Source organism: Callithrix jacchus, chromosome 15, assembly GCF_049354715.1.
Source record: "Callithrix jacchus isolate 240 chromosome 15, calJac240_pri, whole genome shotgun sequence".
Lineage (NCBI taxonomy): Eukaryota > Metazoa > Chordata > Mammalia > Primates > Cebidae > Callithrix > Callithrix jacchus.
This window is the reverse complement of record NC_133516.1, coordinates 51,998,525-52,019,867: the sequence shown is the minus strand read 5'-3', so window position 1 is coordinate 52,019,867 and position 21,343 is coordinate 51,998,525. Positions and strand designations below refer to the sequence as shown.

The following is a 21,343-nucleotide window of genomic DNA, read 5'->3' as shown; positions in this document are numbered from 1 at the left end:
TAAGAAAAAAGATTAAATAAACTTTGAATAACAGCACCTTCGGAATCACATCAGTTTCACTTCTGACTCTGAAGTCTATAACTGTGTAGTACTGGACACTTTTTTTAAATTTACCATCTCTGAATATATGAATATATTACCGTCTCTGGTTATATGATAGGCTGGTTAGCACCATGGGGTATTTTGGGGATCAAATAAAACAACGTGTATAAAGCACCTAGTACAAAAGCTGGTACACAGTGGGTACTCAGTGTCAGCCATGATTGTGATTATGGTTTTAGAAAGTAAGGAAAGAGAAGATTTCTAACAATGTTATATATGTGGTGTCTTGTGCACATGTGGTCCTGAATGCTTTAGGCCAGAAACTACAGGCTTAATTGCCTGTGGTTGCCTGCACATAATATAAATACTAAGTAGGCTGGAAGTAAACAACAGGGATTGGTGAGGACTATGACAAGCTGGAGAGCACATGGCTTATCTAAAGATCACTACCTTGATGCAGTTCCAGCTGATTGCTGCCAGAAGAAAATGCAGGCCAAGAGTTGCCAGATATTGAAGTTTTCCAGGCAAATTCAGAGACCAGGAGAGTTATGTAAAGTTTCTAAGTTTTCCAGTGTTTATAATTACTTTCATTTATTTTACAAAGTTCAAGACACTCCCAACAACATATCATTGGGTTAACTTTGGCCTGCAACTATCAGGTTACGACTCTGAATTCAGAATTATGCTCAAATCTCTAGCTTTGGTAGAGACTAATGCCAGTCAAGAAAACAAGTAATGCTGGCGAGGCCTCTGCAAAACCATCTTGATGCTACAGCATTTTATCAAATTTTACCAGGAATGTGTGGATACTGCTGATCATGTGAATAATTGAATTAGGTTAATGATCTCAGAACTGGGAAATGCCATTGTACATATCCACGCAGTAAACATACTTTCCCTCCAGAACCACTATGATCTGACCTATCAGGGATACTGGAGGAATAAGAGGGGCCAAGCCAACTAGCATGACACCTGAACTCTTGTATTCTCAGCAAAGGGCCCAAATCATTACTCCCTTAAAATGGACTGACACTCAAGAGCCTCATGCAAAGGACAAAACAAAAAAACCCCAAAACAAAAAAATAGCTGACTACCCTTCTTTCAAAGAGCAAAGGAGATTCATGAGGATAATTAAATGAGGTGGTTTCCAGGAAATTCAGGTTGTAAGCCAACTGCATAGGTGATAGTCCACTTGTCCTTTTTCTCCCACGTGAAAAATCTCCCCAGTTGAAGTAATAGCTTTTGGTACCTCTATAAAGGAGAACAGAAAAGAAGCCAGCCTAAGACCCACAAAAAGTGATAAGAAGCTCTCATTATCCTAAAGAGCAAACGTCAAGGAAATCAAGAGTTAAGTCAGACTCACTTCATTTTAGAGAATTTTTGATAGTAATTAATTTAAGGATGCAGAAATTGAGAGCTGGGGTCATTGTTCGTACTGAGATAAATACAGAAATATCTTTCAGGAACAGCAGGGAAAACAGAAGGGAAAAGAGAAGATTGCATCCACTTTCATGTAGTTTGTGGTTAATTTATTTTCAAATGTATAAATGAGTGCATAGGAATAGATGCTTAATTGCTAATATCTATTATTTATATACATTGCCCCACTTAAAACAGGATGGAAAAGCCTCACACATGCAGATTTTGTAAAATGTGTTACATCCATTAGCACAGTTCATGGTGTGTGCTCTGATGGGAATTTAAAAGGATCTTTACTGCACATCACACACTATGTGCTGAAACATTACTTTATTATTAAATTGTGGTTCATCGTGTGTGGTCCCTTTCCTGAATAAAATGAAAAAAGTCCAGAGGACCATCCTTGTTTCTACAGTCTCCTGATTGTGAAAGCTTCCCTGTGGATAAAAAAATCAGAAATACACATGGTATTAGAAAACAGGCCCCTTAAAACTAATCCTGAGAATATACCTAATTGATGTATAATTTTGAATTTGAGACATCTCATCCAGGTGGAAGAGGAAAATCATAAATACAAGATACCTCAAAAGAATAGTCTTAATTACACCATGGGCTACTGAATAAAATGATTACATTTTCTACACTGTAAATTTCATACAATTAAATGTACTAGTGTCACCTTATAAAATGTTTCAATTTTATAATTATTTCAGTTCATTTGCTCAGAAAAAACCATAAGCACAAATTTACTTAGTATCACCCAAATCTAGTCATTCTAGTTCTAAAGAACTGACTTGAGTGTTAGTTGTGCTTGTCTGAACTTAAATAGATCTTGACATATTTAAGTAGCTATTAAAATTGATAACATCAGGGATGATACCCCAGCTAGAGAAAGGCATTCAATCACACTTTATTTATTCCCATTCTATATTACAGACACTTTTTTAAAGAACTCAGTGTGGGGGAGTGAGAACTGATTTTATACTTTTGGAAACTTTTAGTAATCGGTGGATTCATTGTGTCATGAATCTCATTATGATGCTGAATTCTCTGTGATAGCACATTAGTTGGGCTGGTATCATGTTGGCTCTTTTTTTCTTTGCTTTGGGGAGGAGGAGGAAGTATTGTGATTTGTCTGGGGTCACTTGTGGAAGAGTGATTTTTGCCACTTAGGTTAAGGAGTCCTGGGGTACCAGGAGGTGTGCTTCAGCAGCTCAGAAATGCTTTGGGAAATACAATGTCTGCTCTTGTTCCTCCCATCTCCTAATTGTGGGCACCAAGGTGGCAAGACCCAAAGTTGGGAGGGCAGAGTCAGGAAGTGCAGGACCGTGGCCATGAGGCTGCCCTCAAGTGTGCTTGTGGAACCTTCTTGCATTGCCACCTTTTTCACTCTAATTAAACATGATGCTTTCTAGTGAGTGAGATTCTCCCTCCTAACTAACCAATCCCCAGTTGTACATTTAGCACCTCTGGAAGCTGTGTCAATTCTTCAGTGTCGTTAGGGTATCACTTTGCACATCACAGCCTCCATGTCCTAAAGGTACTCTGGGGTGTATAAAGGAAATGAACCCCAAGGGGGTTTTTGTCATGGCTTTTTGCTCACAGCGAAACACCACTGTTGACGATGCAGCCTGCAGGTCTCTGATTCATATTAAACCTTCCTAATTCAGGTTTAAGGAATGGGAAAGCCAGGTGGGCACTTCAATAGCAGTGATTAGAGCCTCTGCCAGGATGCCAGGTGTTCTATAGAGATTTTAAAAGCAAAGAACTTGTGACAAAGGTATTAGAAGAGCTGAAAAGTCAAATACACTAAACAATAAGCCACCCAGACATTTGCAACAAGAAGCCTCTCCCACCTCTTCCCTCTGTCTCTCCAGATCACTAGTGGACTGCTACGAGCTTGGAGACCGCTAGTAATAACTGTTGTCAGATAGACTACTAGCCACTAACCTTTATCAGATAGAGCACTATTTACTAGCTGTTATCAGACTAGGTGCTCACCATTATTAGATAGACCACAAGTCACTAATCACTATCAGATAGACAACTAGTCACTAACCATTATCAGATAGACCACTAGTCACTAACTGTTATCAAATAGACTACTAATCACTAGCCATCACCAGATAGACCACTAGTCAGTTACCCATCACTATCAGATACACCACTAGCACTAACCATTATTAGACCACTAGTCAATGGCATTAGCCAGAGCCACAGAGGGAAGGGCTGTTCAGAGAGAGATGAAAGCAAAGAGAAGATACAACCACTGCCTAAGACACCACCCAAAGCAAAGAGCGGGAGGAGAAGCACCCTGAATTTTCTCTTCCTCCTGTCTTACAGGTTCCTCTTACTGCCTCCTACTGGCTGAATCTAGACAGAAGCCACTAAAAGCAACTGGAAAATGTTCTTTGCCAGTCTTGGGAATCCAACACAGAGGAGGGAAAGGAGAGGGAAGCAGGCCATCAGGAAGTTGGCAGTGGCCTGTGGCATGCTTAAGTGTGTCAGAAGGAAACCGGGAGTGGTTTATGGAAGGCAGGTTGGCTTCCATAAGCCAATCTGGGTTCAAATTAAAGTGCTGGGTGAGGAGTCAGTCTGGGTTCACATTAAAATGCTGACATAGTCTATGTTTCCCGGGGCATGCCTCTTAAACTGTCATTGCCTCAATTTCCTCATCCATAAACAGGGATCGTAAGAGTGCTCAACTCAGGGTTATTTGGAGGCCTGTGCAAGCTGTATGTAGAGGGCTGCACAAAATTTGCAATAGCAAAGACATGGAATCAAACTAAATGTCCATCAGTGGCAGACTAGTAAAAGAATATGTGGTACATGTACACCATGGAGAACTATACAGCCATAACAAAGAACAACATCATGTCTTTGCAGGAACATGGATAGAGCTGGATGCCATCATCCTTAGCAAACTAACACAGAAACAGACAACTAAATACTACATGTTCTCACTTATAGTGGAAGCTAAATGATGAGAACACATGGACACAAAGAGGGGAACAACACAAACTGGGGCCTATTGGAGAGTGGAGGGTAAGAGGAGGGAGAGGATCAGGAAAAGTAACTCATGGTTACTAGGCTTGATACCTAGCTGATGAAATAATCTGTACAATAAACCCCCATGACACAAATTGACCTATATAGCAAATTAGCACATGTACCCCTGAACGTAATATATGTTTCTTTTTAAAAAGTTTAAATAAGTAAAACAAAATAATGTTACAAAGCAAAGGTTCTAAATAAAGAAGGCGAAGAGAAATGAACACTCCCCCAAAAAGTTAGAGAACTGCAGATTGGCTTTTGGTGAAATACTTGACACATACAGCAGTGCAGTGGGAAAGAGACCATGGGCTTTGGATCCATAGAGACTTAGATTTGAATCTGTGCTTTACAATCTTACATTTGGGAGGATTAGGATAGTCAGAAATAACCTATTTTTTTTTTTTTTGACATGGAGTCTCTCTCTATAGCCCAGGCTGGAATGCAGGGGCGCGATCACGGCTCATGACAACCTCTGCCTCCGAGGTTCAAGCAATTCTTCCTGGTGTCTGGAGTAGCTTGGATTACAGGCGCCTGCCACCATGCCCAGCTAATTTTTTTTTTTTTGTAATTTTTAATAGAGAAGGGGTTTTGGCATTTTGGCCAGGCTGCTCTTGAACTCCTGACCTCGTGATGCGCCCGTCTTGGCCTCCCAAAGTGCTGGGATTACAGGCATGAGCCACAGCGTCCAGCCTAGAAACAATCTCTGAACCTTAGTCCTTGTATCTGAAAAATGAGGATTACAATATTTACTCGTTAGATCACTCATCGATTTAGTCACTAAACCAGAGAGAGATATGGCTTTCTTGCCTCTTGCAACATAGATTCTAGCAGGAGGAGGTAACAAACTAATTAGTTTCATGCCATCCTATGGTCAGTGCTATGAAGAAAAAATAAAACAGGTTGCTATGAGAGTTTCAGCAAGGATGTGATTTAGAGGGAAGGTGTTTAAAGCTAAAAAGCTAAAGGTTTGAATAGGAGTTGGGTGAAGTTGGGGGGCAGCAGGGCATGCAATGCAGGCAAAAACACAACATGTGCAAAGGCCCTGAGCCAGATGCATTTCAAATACGGCAATTTAGTCAGTGTAGCTGGAGTGTTGTGTGTATGAAGTAAGTGAAATAAATCCAGAAGTCAGAGAAATGGGTAGGAATTCAGTCATGCAAGGGTAGTAGGCTAAGGCAAGGATTTGGCACTTTTCTCTACTGGGATAGTGAGTTGTTTACATTTGGAATTAAAAATATTAAAGGAGCTGATGAATTTGAAGTGGTCTGGTGTGGAAGCAGAGTATCTTTGCCGGGAGGCTACTGCTGTTGACCTGCTGACAGTGGCCAGAGCTAAGACAGTGGCCCTGCAGGTGGTGAGCAGCTTGTGGATTTCAAATATGAATTTGAGGTGGAATAAGCAGAACTCAGCAGTGAATGGCATGTTGGGAGGGTGTAAAGAGAAAAAGCAAAATGACAAAGAATGACTACCAGGTTTCTGCTGAATTCATCTGGGTGTTCAGGAGCCATCCATAAGAGGAAATAGGAGGAGGAACCGGTTTGTGGGACCAGGGAGAGAGAGATCCAAAATGCAATTTGGCCTTGTTAAGTGAGATGTTTTGAGGATGTTGCAGAAGAGATGTGCAGCAGGCAATAGCATATATGGCATACACTTTTGGATGGGGTGAGAGAAGTGGTGCTAATCATGGGATATGACTTTGAATATCACGTTTATTAAACATTAAAGCCCCAGGAAATAGTGCAGGCAAAGAAAAATATACTCATTCGGGACGAGAGGAAATCCAACACTCTTTTCAAACAGTTGCAAATTTTCCCCTGAACTGCTTGTGTTACTTCTGTGCAAACAAAAATGGGCCATATGCAAAACACTTTTACCTGCTCATGTAGAATTATTTAATATGCCTTTTAGGAAAAGTGTGGGACACACTTGAAAGTTCGGAAAAATCTGTTTTCAATTCATTAATGTTACCATGTTGTTTTTGGGCAAGAGACTCTGCCTTTTAAAACCAAATAAAAAGGACTGACTTAGAAACAGAAAAAAATGGGCTCTATTCTCAAGTGTAAAATAGGGAGGTAGAAGGAAACAAGTGCCAATTTGGCTGAAGGATTAAGCCAAAACTTTTTTTTCTTTTGTAAATAAAATTTGCAGTATACATCAGAAGAGGAGACCTCCAGAGTCTGCCAACTTGAGGAGACATTGGCAAGTGCAATTGAACCCAAAGGTTGTATGCCCTCAGGAAATTATAAGACCACTTTATGAACAAGTCCTTCATACTCTGATAGGAAGCACCAGCTCCTATCCTTAAGGGCACCTGCATTCCCACTCTACTTAGCTCCAAAGCAAACTTTGAATCTTGCATGTGTAAAGGACAGGATCCAGCGGACTCATGTTTATATGGTCAAAAGCTTGATTAAGTCTCTTTGAGCGTTCAGCCTGAGGGATCATGGAGTGTTCACTTGGAATATTATCTACTTAAAGCTGCTTTGCCAGTGGCTGCTATAGTAGTGGTCTTGACATTGCTAAAACCCAATAAGGTTCTATGTCCCTCACCTTTGACCATCTTTTCCTCTTCAGAAAAGCACAGTTGAAACAGTCTATATACTATTTCTAACTTACTCTTGCATTTTTGTGGGCAGTCTGTGGTAACCTATGAGATAGGGATGAGTTGATCACATGCTAAAAGCTGGCTCTAAGTGAAGAAAAATACAGCAAATTTGGCAAACAGATGAGTGTGTACACTCTAGAGGTATTGTGGAATGTGCTGCCTAAACTATAGATACTGAGTAATGGCCACAGCACCTTCAACAATATATGACAATTAAAGTAGTCATAACAGTCAAGATGTGGTTCTTTACCACCATCTATCTGGGAAGAAAGGAGGAGAAGGTAAGAGAAAGAGGATGGAGGGAAAAAATGAAAGAGGAATGATTTTTGTTGACCTATATCCAAGACTCAGCTTAGACCTTTGTATAGTGTTTTTACAAGAAACCAAAGTGTCTTTCTTTAAAATATTTTTTCCTTTTCATAGGATGTTTCCATATTTTTCTTTCACTTACAGACTAACAAGTATATGAACAATGAAAGAAAAGAGTTTTCTGGAAAATAGAAGGAAATGAATGGGACAATAAGACCACTTAGACTATAAGGCAAAATCTCTTTTATGTGCTTATACAGTCACCATTGACTAAAGTCTGATAACTGAAGTTATTAGCATTCTTACTGGAAAAAATATAGATCCTTATGAAAGTTCAAACTTAAATCAATTGATAAGCCCATCTGGAGGAGAAGCTTTTCTCCAGTTCACACTAGAATGTTACTTTTAATCATGAATAATCTTCAGATTACTGATTTTAATTAATTAGATAATATATCACATGAACACTTACCTACCCTTTTATGAAACACTCACATTTTAAAAACTTTTTTAACTTAAAACAAAGAAAAGTTATAATTTTAACAAGAGAGCTGCTACATCTTCTAACTAATTCCCTTTATAGAAACAAAAAACATAATAATCTATAACCCATCACAGCTGTTTGGCTAGAATTACCAATTACCTTCAATGCCTTAGAGATACTTTCCAGATTTTTACAAGTCTGCGTAGTAAATTTTTAAACCAATTTTCTTAAAGAGGATTGATAAGATTTAAAACCTTTTAGGCATATGATGACGTATTTCACTTAAACAACTTGAATATAAAATCAAGGCTTTACATAACTGGAGGGAAACGGAAACAGAGATTAAAAATAAAACACAACCCAAAAGCTGTGATTATTTTAAAAAGCATTTATATTAAGTTTTGAAATGTGCTTTTTGCTTGCACTGGAATATGGGTGTGGCAGATTTATGGGAAACCATGTCGAAAAATAACAAAGCCTGGTGACAACAAACAGGACATTTGTACAGTCTCTCCTTGTCCCCAACCCTAATTGCTTCTTAAGCCCCATGCATTGGGGGAGTCCCTGCAATTTTTCAGACAGTTGCAAAGTTTCCAGAGAAGTAGCTAGTTGTGTGGCTTCCCAGAGCCTTGCAGGCAAAGTAAATAAAGGAGTTTAGAAAAGTGACAGCACTTTAAATAACCAGATTATGTCGAATCAATAGGAAATGCTCAGGAAGTTAATAAAGCAATTACTTAAGTAGAGCGAGTACTGGCATGGGGGTGAGGGAGCTTGAGAGTAGAACGGTGTACATTACCCCTAATGTGAATAAATAATTAAGAGTTGGCTATGTAGTTATCAAGGATCCCAGCACACATGCCCGCCATTCATAGACGCCCCCAGATGTGCCACTATTAATTGACCTTCTCCTTTAAACAGAGGAGTGTGCCTCCCTTATCCTCGCCTGTCTGTTTTGCCAGTTTTGGGACTGTCTCCTGATGCTTCCTGGCACGTGCGAAATGGTGTGTACCAAGGTGTGTTGCCCTTCTCACCGGTATCACCACACCTCGGATGAAAACCACTCTCGGAATGATTGCAACTGCAACTGCGACATGGACTGCAGCCTTTTTGAGTCTTGCCACGAGACCAGCGAGTGTCTGGAACTGGCCATGGAGATTTCAGAAATCTGTTACCGCTAACAAGGTGAAGTAACCACGTTCCGGCAGTCCTTTTGGCCACGGTGGGAAATTCCATTACAGCAAGACTGATTTCCACGTGCTGAAATATAAGGACTGTACACATTTCTTGGATGCTATAGGCCATTTTATTCTGCACCTGTGTAGGAAAGCTAGTATTGTCAACTTAATGGTCTTATTCCAAATTTCACAACCGCATGGCTCACTGAAAAATAAGATTCTTGATCACATGTGATGAACAAATCTTAAACACCTCTTAAATGCCATAGGTACAAGATGTTTCTTGACTATAAAATAGCATGTTAAGTCACTGTGTTATTGCACTCATCAGCTTGCATCATGGATTCAACTTCATTCACACATTCAGGACAAATTAGTGCATTCTTTTAGAATTGATATACATTAGCTCATCTTTCTAATGGACTCATGCATAAACATTATGCATTGTTGGTTATTATTAATAATGTATTGTATAACATCATTTTGTAATTAAAAATTTATTTATACAATCTCTTAAAATTCACTTATATGTACAGTTTAGGTAGGAAAGGGAATTAAATGAATTAGAAACCATGTTCCTGTAATTACAACAGATGTCTCTAAAGCATCTCCAGTGAATTTTGAATATGGTGTACTTGAAGAGAGTACTATAATTCTAGACCATATTGTTGTATGTCTATGACTATGTCATAATAGGTTATTCATATTCTTAATTTGTTACAGAAAGGCTCCTAGTTATTCTAATAAGCATAAATGAGAATTATGTGCAAGTTTCAAAAAAAGACCTCAATCAATTCTTCACTTTCTTCATTTTTATTTGTCAGGTACAATAAGCAACAGGATACTAAACAGATTTAGCTCATTTTACCAAACTATCAGTTGTATTGACACCAGAAAGAAATATGCATTGTAGGTCCTCATTCAGCACCAAGCTTCTTAATATAGCATGTGCTCCAGAAACCGTATGTTTTTCTTTGTCTGATAATTAAAGTGATCAATAATTAAGTACTTCTTTTACTTATAATTTCTTAAGAAAAAGATGTGATATAGACTGGAAAGTGATTTTCGACTCAAATAAGTTAAAACAATTTGTGGTGAAAACACATCCAGGTTAAAGTTACTTTGGAATCTACTTTCTGTAGGAACAATTCTATAGTCCTTGGGCAAAAATATTGCCCATTACTTTGTGCTAAACTTCCATGAATATATCTTAATATTTTCATTGAATATAAAAAAGCATCATGTATGAGTAATCAAACAAAGAACACAAAAGTTAAATGGAGAGTTGAGGCAATTTGTGTGTGTGTGTGTGTGTCTGTGATTTAGAGAAACAGCAACAATAAAAATCTCCAAAATACCTGTTTTTTTCTGACTTAAGACAACTTCAGGCAGAAGCACCATTTACTTTATTTCTGTAGCAAACTAGCACAGCTTTCCAATTTGAAATAAATTCTCCTAAACATTGAAAACTATTTATCTTTTTAAAACATTTGTAAACTGCCTCTAAAAAGGCATTCAACAGCCTGTAATCCCAGCACTTTGGGAGGCCGAGGCAGGTGGATCACGAGGTCAAGAGATCGAGACCATCCTGGTCAACATGGTGAAATCCCGTCTCTACTAATAGTACAAAAAATTAGCTGGGCATGGTGGCGCGTACCTGTAATCCCAGCTACTCGGGAGGCTGAGGCAGGAGAATTGCCTGAATCCAGGAGGCGGAGGTTGCGGTGAGCCGAGATCGCGCCATTGCACTCCAGCCTGGGTAACAAGAGCAAAACTCCGTCTCAAAAAAAAAAAAAAAAAAAAAAAAAAAAGGCATTCAACCACTCTCAACTTGCTCCTGACAGTGCAGTGCATCCATAGTTAATGCTGGCTTCATTCCTGTTTGATTACCATGTTATTCACAAACCACAGAGCATGAAAGTGCCCCACACCTTCTATGAAACAGTCTCTCTGCTTTCCAGAAGCTCGAAGAAACAGCTCTATACTTGATGCATAGAACATGTAGATCAATGAGAAGAAAAAAAATAGATTCCTAGAACAGGATGGGAACATAGGCTGTTCTTATGCAACCTTCTTATATTTCACAGGGGAAAACAGGGGCCCTGTGAACTGACTTATTCAACACCACACAGTGAATTACTGGCAGTGTCAGGAACTCTCACTTGGGTTCTAATTTTCTGACTACCTGCACTCCTCAGTTATTAGTCCAGCTGGTGCACAGTGGTGCAGGTGTTACAGTTGTTAAAATACTAAAACACTACCAGACTGACTCATCAACAGGTGTTCCCTTGCACCTCCTTAGTGCTTCCTTTATGCCCCATCCCTCCTGGCTCCTCTCTGAGCACCTAGCCCTTACCTGTGGTCCAGTCACTAAAGGAGGAACACCTCAGGGACTCTGGAACCCTATTCCTGTAATATGGTACTTAGCATCATTGGTCAGGCCATGTCATATTGGTGTTAAATATTTCAGCCATCAGTCCCTTATTCTTTCTACTGTACATACTCTCAAATTATGCAAAGGTTGTGCATTTCAAATGTGAATGGAACGCTTGTCAATTTGAGACATGAAAATCACCAGGGCTTATGTGATAGTGTGGTCAGAATATTACAAGATCTTTCTGTGGCCTTGCTTTCCACGGTTTGTTAACTTTGTTCCTCACTTTCAGAATTCACCATGCTATAACAGAAAGGGTCGGTTATACAAAGTGTGAAATTTCTTTTCTTTATAACCAATAATAAAACATCATCCTTTTTGCAAACATGAATGGCTCTTTCAATTGAATTCTTATACAATAAAACACACGCAGCTGGGAAAATACAATTGGAGAAGTAAGGCAGATCAAAAAGGGATGTGGTTATTGATTAAATACAAATATCAGAATCTGAGAAGGCTCAGATATTTTCTGCAATGATGAAGGCCTGTGATTACAAATAAAGATAATGTTGTTCTTTAATGTGGGACTTCTTAGGATACAGAGTATTTTGATTTAAGGAAACACACCAGAATAAAAGAAATTTAAGAACATACAACCTTTATATAGCATGAAGAACAGACATTTTTTTCCCTACAGCATTATAACCATATACCTACATTGTCTTTGCTCTGCTCAATGGATTTTTTTATAAAACCATTGCTTCTGTAAAAGCCGACAAAATATGGAAAGCAATGAAGATATGAAGTTACATTTAACTTACTAATGAAATTTTCCCACTACATAAGCTGATAGGCCTACAAAATTAATTATCAATGCTGGACAATCAAAGTTAATAGAGCAAAAGTCACTGCAGTTTTTTTTTCCCAAGGAGTAAGAAAACATTCAGGCAGAGAAACTTTACAAATAGGAAACATCATAGGAGGGCATATTAGCACTTTTGTTAATGATGAATGTATAGATAGAATATATTTGATAGAATTCATTACCCAATGCCTCTAAGTTTCTCTCTCTCAACAAAATGGAGAAAAATATTAATGTGTATACTTAAGTAAGGTTGTGTGATTGTAAGAATTTTTCCCACCAAATACTAAGTTCTCTCAAGCCACGCAAACTATAGACTTTGATAAAATGTAAATATTTGGTTTAAGTGTTTATTGGATGTTCTTTGAAGAAGATCTGAGTTAAGCTTAAACAGTTGCCACATGTATCCTCAGGTGAGCTGGTAGAAAGGCAAAGTGAATAGAGTCAAACAAATTTCTAGTGATTATAATCAACATAGGGGCTGCACGTGGTGGTTCCTAGAACTTGGGGAGCCCAGAATGGGAGGATCACTTAAGGCCAGTAGTTTGAGACCAGCCTGAGCAACATAGTGAGACCCCATCTCTACAAAAAATAAAAATGGAAAAATCAACTGGCATAGTGGCACATTCCTGTAGTCTCAGCTACTCAGGAGGCTGAGGTAGAAGGATGGCTTGAGCCCAGGAGTTTGAGGATACAGTGAACCCTGGTCACACCACTGCACTTCAGCCTGAGTGACAGAGCAAGATCTGGCCCTCAAAATAATTAATTAATATGTTAATATGGGACTAAAATTATACTTTGGGTCTTCTCAAACAGAGGTCTGGACAGCTCCTAATATTATAGGGAAGGAGCCAAGAATGTGGGGAGAGGGCAAGAAATGCAGGTGGGGACCAGAGCTGCAACATTATTTGGATAAATGTGCCACCTTCTGGTCTACCATCTTCATATGCTTCACAGCTCTGCTTTTGCCACTGCCACTAAAGCAGTGGTTCTCAATTGCCTCCCTTCCAATTTGACAAAGTCTGGAGAGATAATTGATGTCACAATGGAGGGCAGGAGACAGCTACTAGAATCTTGTGGGTAGAAGCCAGAAATGTTGCTAAACATCCAGAAGGCACAGGACAGTCACCACTCCCCCACCTGCACCAACAAATATCTAAATGTCAACAGCATTTCACTGAGGCATTCTGTCAGTCTCAATTATCCATCACCAATTCACCTTTAGAAACTGTTGAAAATAGAATTGCTAGGCAAAACACAGGATGCTGAGTCAACTTTGAATTTCAGAGAAACAACCAACAAGCATGTCCCAAATATTACTTGTGACCTACTTCGACTACAAATACGATCCTTCATTCATCTGAGATGCAATGTAGCTGGTGTTCCTTGTTTCTAATTGTTAAGTCTGGCAACCCTAGTTCTAAAGACTCCACGTTTTGAGAAGGGGTCAACAGAAGTGATGAGCCATCAGCTCTCTCTGAGCCTCCAAGAGAGCAGGGGTTGTTTATCCCTTTGGTGGAAGGTCAGGGCAATCATTGGACCACATTTTTACAATGTGGTATAATTTAAGACAGGTGTGGGGAGTCTGTTAAAGATTATCTCCATTTTCCTTCTTGTCGGCAGGTTACACAGGGCCCATGAACCTGAACTACCTGGCCAAATCTCCTTCTCTGCTTCATATCTCAATTGGCAACCGAGGAGGACCCTCAGCTAAAGAGGGTTATCTTGATTCAGTGGGTGGGAAACAGAATCACTTAAGCCTGGAGATCTAAGACACATTTTCTGATTCAATCCTTGGCCAGAAAGACCTGTATTAGAGGTGCTTGCACAGCTATAAGGGAGTATTTTCTCCTCTCCAGATATTTTCCTTTCCCTAGATTTCTGTTAGGACATTTTGAGGGGAAGAGGGTAACTGGGAGGGTGAGATGGAAGATATTTTTTGGTCATGGATTGCAATACCATCTACTAAGATCCAAATTTCACCATTCACTCTTAGTATATAGTTAGGGGTGAACCAGAGAGATTAATGTGTTCTCTTCTCTACATTATTCTTATTCTTATTAATTTATTTTACAGATGAGAAAAAAACATATAGAAAATATTTACTTAAGTATTTTATGTATGTTATCACATTTTCTAAAGACCCCATAAAAGAGATTTTATTATTATTTCCATTTTTTTCTTAGGGATAGAGTCTCAAAGAGATTAATTGCCCTAGGTCACACAGCAAATAAGCATTATCAGAAGGTTTGAGCCCAAGTATGCTTATTCCAAAACCCCACGCTTTTAATCACTAAGCCTAAAAGTTATACGTGTGAAAAATGACCAAACCAAGATAAAGTTCAAGTAGTCACTTTTAAAGCATTCAGAAAAATACAATAGCCATATTCAAAGAAAAACATTCACTGATAGTAAATGTTTTAAGAGTTGTTATCCTGCACAATGATTAGAATTTGGAACATCTTCAAAATGCTTTTAAGATACGTACCCAATAAGTAATAAAAATGCAAAGTCAATGTATTGCAATTTAATCCTTATGTCAGTAGCTTTGCCTCATTTATCTGTGGTTACAAAGATTTACCTTTTAGTGTTCCATTTTAGAAAAGCAACTTTGATCTTTGCTTTAAGAGAGCCAGTTGTGCACAATGTACCCAGGCCAGCCCCTCATCAGCATTCCACCAGAGGGTTCTAGGAGCATGAATTGTTTTTAATCAGTCAACAACACTATGCTCAAAAAGTGCATTCTGATACTTAGACCTTTTATCTCAAAAGCTATACAGAATCCAAGGTCACGGTAATCTCTTTCATGGTTTATTGTTCCTCAAATGTACTTAGAGTGAATTGACAAAGCCACAACTTATTTTGTGGATACAGAGCTTTCATTAAGTTCAGCACTCCCCAACATCCTCTTTGTTTCCTCTTTCAGCACTTTCTGCATATGATTCCTCATTTAGTATCAAGTTCCCGTAAAATTTAAAAAATTAAATAAAATAAGCATATTGAACAAGATTCTCTCAGTAGCTAAGCTACTCATCATTTGAAGTTGAGACTTTTCAGAAAGCTGCATTAAGGTTTCCAATCACTGCAGTGTAGTTTGCAATACCAGGGGCAGGTCTCTGCACTCAGGAATGAAGGTAAGAGGCCAGGACAGTCCCACTGTTGCCACTCTGCCATTGTTATGAACTTAGAATTGCCAATGTGGGCATGGCAGTAAACCACCTGGCACATAAAGTGATTTTGTGAAACTGCCCCCTGGGAGGCGTGATGAAGATGGTGTTCTAAGTGTTGTAGAACAGCCTGAACTGTCCACACCTCAGGAAGTGGTTTATTAGCTCACTTTGTCGATGCCTTACATTCTAAACAATATACATAAATTCCTTGCTACATTTTTATAATACTGTATTAGCAATGTATTATAAGTAATTCTGTGCATAAAAGTATCTGTGTGGCACCAAAATTATCTTGCATGTAACCAAAGGTACTTGAATAATATTTTTGGAAAACACTAAGTCAAATCAAAGCAATAGTGAGACCAATTAGGTGGCCAGGTGGGAAGCTACTGCCCAACTTCAGGTAGGACCTAATCGTGATCTCGACTAAGATGGTGGTTATGAAGTGAGTTCACAATTTATTAAGAAGCAGGTGAAAAACCACTGAAGAATGGCAGGAAATTACATGATTAAAGTGGCGGAGGAGGATGATTGACCAGGCGCCCGCATGCAGGACAAATTAAAGCCAGGAGAGTGGAGACTGAGAAAGGTGCAATTGCAATAAGGCATGGGGTGATGAAGGCTTGAAATAGAATGGTGACAGAGAAACAGGAGGGAAGAGACTGATGGGAAAGAAATTAGAAAAGGACCATTAGTCCTTTCTCAAACTCTTCTTATTTTAAGACTCAAATATTCCCTACTGTCTATCACACATATGAGTCATGAGCCATTATTTTCATTAGGGAAGAAACGGGCTGGGGAGGGGGGAGTTCTATTCCAAGTGGAAAGTCAAGGTATATTTTTAGCTACATTAAGCCAGCCTTCTGCTGCACTGCACACTGATGTAATCCAACATAAAACATAATCTATAATATTCCAGGGGAACAAATCCAATTCCTGGTCATATAAATTTTCATATAAGTCCATCACAATTCATTCCCAAAACATCTCATTCTCTTTGAAAGCTGGAGCTGCAGCAAGTGATCAAAAAGAGTAGTTTAAAATTGCTCTGGAATTTCCAGAGATGCTAAATCTAACCTGCCTACGGTGCAGGACCAATCCCCCAAACTTTAAATCAGAGGTAAAGCATTTTACGTTTTAAAAGATATATTTCTCAAAGTTTATCACGGTGTATTAAAGTCAAATGTGAGTTATTACTTACCAAATCTGGAGCTGATGTCTATTCTTGATTACCCTAGGTAGCCGAGAATAAGTATCTTCCAACCAACATATTTTTTACCTTTTCATCTGCCTCTTGCTATTTACAATAGAGTGAAAAATAATAGGCAAGGAGTGACTTTGCTGGGTTGGACGAAATGCAAAACCCATCTGACTATACTCTATGTTGTATTCCAGGCCGCTGGAAAGTTCTGCTTCGTGGAGAAAAATAATGGAAACTGATTTCTCAATAGCTGAACTGGTCCTGTAGGAATAATCAGTGAACACTGAACTGATGAACTTTCAGCACATTTGCATGGCTTAGAAGTTAGTGTATCTATTAGTGGTCATGCCTGAAAGGTACTTCTCTCTGCCCTTACTGGGGCTTTCTGCATGAGGGAGAGAGCAACCAGGATGCCCTATGAAACTCTAGAAGTAGCATAAGTTTCATAACTAACACCATCTATACAAAAAAAAAAAATCCCTGTTGATTCTCCTGGCTTTATCCTTTGTGAACACAGCAATTACTAGTAATACAAGATTCCTTGTGGGGATGAGGAAAATAAGAGCATAGAGGTCATCTTTGAGTTTAAAATTATCTTAGAAGGGTCATACTTCTTTGTGCTGGGGGTAGTATATTACTTAGGCACTCGAAATTGGAGAAACATTCTAAAGGTTCATAGTCTCAAGCACCCTTTCTTCTGATTTTTGGGGGTGTTTGGACTATTAGGAGATGTCTGCTCCAGAATGCCCTGTTATAATGCAAGTATATTTCATGAAAAGTTTTCATATTAGCTTTGTAATAGTAGAAAAAAAGGTTGTGGACTAGAGACAGACATTGATTTGAGTTGGTACCATCATTTACTAGTCAAATGCCTTAGGTTAGTAACTAAACCTCTCTGAGCCTCAGGTTCCTAGATGATAAAATGCAGTTAATAGTACCAAGCCTATTGAGCCATTGTGAGGAGCAAAAGAGATAATTCAGCCAAGTCTTTAGTGTAGGCTTAGTACATAAGGTGAACTGACTACATTTCAGCTATAATTGTTATTAGTATCACTACCTGGTTCATTTGTTTTCATAACGCATGAGAGATGTCTATTGTTTATTTCTGCATTATCTCACATCATATCAATTTTTCTGAGGCTTATTCCATATACCATCCCTTTTATAATTCCTGTTCACTCCTTCAGGAAATGAGCACTTCTAATTCCCCTGTCTCTTTATTTTTTGTTTTCCTACTGTACACTTTTCTCCCAAGATCAGGATAATACATACTGTAGTAGGTAATTTTAATAAGCACTTACTACATGTCAATACTGTATGACATCTATTAATGCATTATCTCACTGAACTACCTCAACAATCTCTGAGGATGATAGTATGACCCCTATTTTACTGAGGAAAAGTGAGTCTTGGAGACTTGAAATAGCTTTCTAACACAAGACAACGCAATGGCAGAGTAGAGACTTAAACTTTGGAATTTGTCTGACTTCAAAACCCATGCTCATCATCACTTTACATTAAAGACAATAAAGAGAGCTGTAAGATGGCCATGGTTGAAGGCCAGTTGGCCAACCCACGATTTTGAGGATTTAAAAAGGTAGGACAGTGGCAGACAGATTGAGATGAGTTTATGTTGTTGATTTCCTTAGAGATCCTTCTCTGTGATGCTTCCCCAGGGGAAGGGTTGGGTGGTTGCCCTCTTCCTTAATGTGGTAAGAGAGATGTCCAAGTGAACACTCAGGAGCTTGCTCCATGGCCTCTTTTTATGGGGAGACAAGGTGAACTGCATTGACTCCCACCCAGGAAATCAGAGGGTTGAGCTTCTTTGGCAGCAGAGTAAGGGAGAGTTACCTTTGCCCAGAAAAAAAGCACCACACTGCAGAGCAAGCACAGGCAGGGAATTGTGTGGTCTGATGGATTACATATGGGTGAGGTGCCTGAGAGAGCGTTGGTCCCAGAGCTGTCTCATGCCCTGTCTCATAAGGCCACCAAAAGTGTCCACTAGACTTCAGCAAAAAATAAATTTTTTTTTTTTTTTTTTGGAGAAATAGGGTTTGTATTCTCAGGTCAAAGGAACACATGTTGAAGATCATTCTCCATGATGGGTACTCTGATGAACCCACAAAAGTCACTCTTAAATGAAATTGACACTTTAAACATATGCAAAATGCAGAGAATATGCCCCCATGTTATAAGGGTATCAATCAAATTAGGAGCTTTACATCCTCTTTATCCTTTTCCTACCCTCCTACTCCCCATTCAGGAACCACAGTGCCAGTCAAGAAGAAAACCTGGTAGCTAGAGAAAAAGGAAAGGCCCATAACAGACCATTCTTCCAGCAGCCAGTCCACACAGTAATCCCCAGCTAGAACAGGAGAAGATACTGACTGAATGAAATTCAGAACTACAGTTCTTAGTACTCAAACTAGGTTATGAATTGAGACTGTGTTTATAACTTAGAGGCTGTCTGTAACTGAAGTGTAAACAGACATGTCATGGGGCTTCCCTGAGTTTACCTCCAAGAGCTAGGAAAATACTTCCTCTGACAAATAATATAAAAGAATGGCAAAAGACAAATGCAAAGTTTCTTTTATAATGACACTTTATGAGCACTGATTGATTGTTCAACACACTGGTGATACTTGTTTCCCGGCACACAGTGAAAGCTTCTGGGGGCTCCTTTTTCAGCTAAGAAAGGCCCAAAGGTTTTTGTTTCTCATTCTCCTCCTAACCACCCCTCGATTCGGCACCATCAATAAAATCCCTTTCAAAACACATAACTTTTCAAAATAAAAATTAAGTAACCTTTCAAAATAAAAATTCCTGTGGTTGGGTGTGGTGGCTCGCACCTGTGATCCCAGAACTTTGGGGGCCAGAGGCGGGAGGGTCACTTGAGCCCAAGAGTTTAAGATCAGCTTGGGCAACAGAGTGAGACCTCATGTCTACAAAAAATACAACAACAAAAAAAATTAGCCAGGCATGGTGGCATGCACCTGTAGTCCCAACTACTTGGCAGGCTGAACGGGGAAGATCCTTAAGCCCAGATGATCAAGGCTGCAGTGAGCCAAGATCATGCACTAGACCCCAGGTGACAGAGCATAATCTCTCAAAAAAAAAATTCCCATTATTGACAATGAGAAGAACATTACTGGGAATTTTTTTAATCTAATGAATGAATATGTGGTCCTCTGAAGTAAAGAAAACTTAATTATAGTAAGTCCTCCAGTTCCTAGAGTATGCAAAGCTTTGTGTGACATACATTGTGATGAGGAAAGGATCTCTGTGTTTCAAGTGGGAATGTTGAGGTGAAGATGGAATAAATAGATCTCTGTAGGCCACATTGGAAGCTCGTAACAAGGTCTAACTTTCTTGCCCAGGCTGGAATGCAGAGGCACAATCATGGCTCACTGCAGCCTCAATCTCCTAAACTCAAGTGATCCTCCCACCTCAGCTTCCCAAGTAGCTTGGACTACAGGTGCACACCAACATGCCTAGCTAATTTTTTAATTTTTTCTGGAGGCAGGGTCTGGTTATGCTGCTTAGGCTGGTCTTGAACTCCCAGGCTCAAGCAATTCACCCATCTTAGCCGCCTAAGTAGCTGGAACTACAGGCATATGCCACCACACCTGGCTGTCACAACCTCTTTGAATGACCTATGGAAGAAGTTGACTTTAGGTGATACATTATGGATCTGCCAATCTTGTGGGGTAATATTTTGATTCTTTTACTCATCATGAAAAGGAATTTCTAAAAAGCAATTGTCAAAGACAACCCAAGGGTTATTCATTCTCTCTGTTGTCCTGCAAAGCTTATACAATATCTAAATATTGTATGCCAAGCTTTCAACCCTCTACCTACAGGAGGGAGGGAAACTTCAATCATGGGACAGTTCTGGGCCCCAGAACTGGCATGACCCCTTAATTAAAGAGAAGAAAAGACGGAAGGAGCACCCAGGTACATCTGAGCACCTAAATGAAACTTTCAGTGGACATTTCAACATGTGGAAGGGCTATTCTGAGTCTTTTTCTTATTTCCATGGGATAAGATATATGCCATGGAGGAAATTTTAATATGGTTTCTCCTTTTGTGGCAAAATCCAGTTCAGGCTTTCTTTAGTGATGGTAGTAGATCCACGTTCTGTGAGGTTCAATGCTTAAAACTTCAGAGAATCTCTTTAAGATTAAGATTGCAAAAATACCTTAATTTTGCAATTTTCCAAAAACACATGGATATGTTGAAAGGGGCTTAGTGCTTCTGTTTGGGACACGATACAGCAAGATTTTCTGCAATCTATTCATGGAGACCTAGACATCGAAAACACAAGCTAAGTTTACACCTAATCAGAAAGGACTGCAGCAGGGATTTTGCATATGCTGGCATTCTCCTTGGTGGAGATAGTCCTGTCTTACAGTGAAAGGTCACTGCAAACCTGGTGCACCATGCTAAAAACAGTACACAGTCCATTAGTTCCATGTGACACCTGAGAGGTAAAATGTGATGTGCTAAGAGGTAACTTGCCTTCTGTTTCAGGATTCTTCCCAAAGATTCCCCAGAAAGGTGACATAACCTCTTGTAGTTAGTCCAGCAAGGGCTTGCAACTAAATTATTCAATGAGAATTGAGACTCCAAATTTCAGTTCTGATTCACC

At 39.3% G+C, this 21,343-nt stretch overlaps 1 protein-coding gene across 1 annotated transcript in view; it reads left to right on the top strand.

The window, feature by feature from the left end:
* Window positions 1–11,841, top strand: part of MDFIC2 (MyoD family inhibitor domain containing 2) — a 108,429-nt gene extending 96,588 nt beyond the window's left edge. The window contains exon 4 of the mRNA XM_035274774.3: window positions 8,832–11,841. Within this exon, the coding sequence (XP_035130665.1) occupies window positions 8,832–9,091 (260 nt within the window). The 3' untranslated portion in view covers window positions 9,092–11,841. The remainder of the gene's footprint in view (window positions 1–8,831) is intronic.
* Window positions 11,842–21,343: the final 9,502 nt, after the last annotated feature.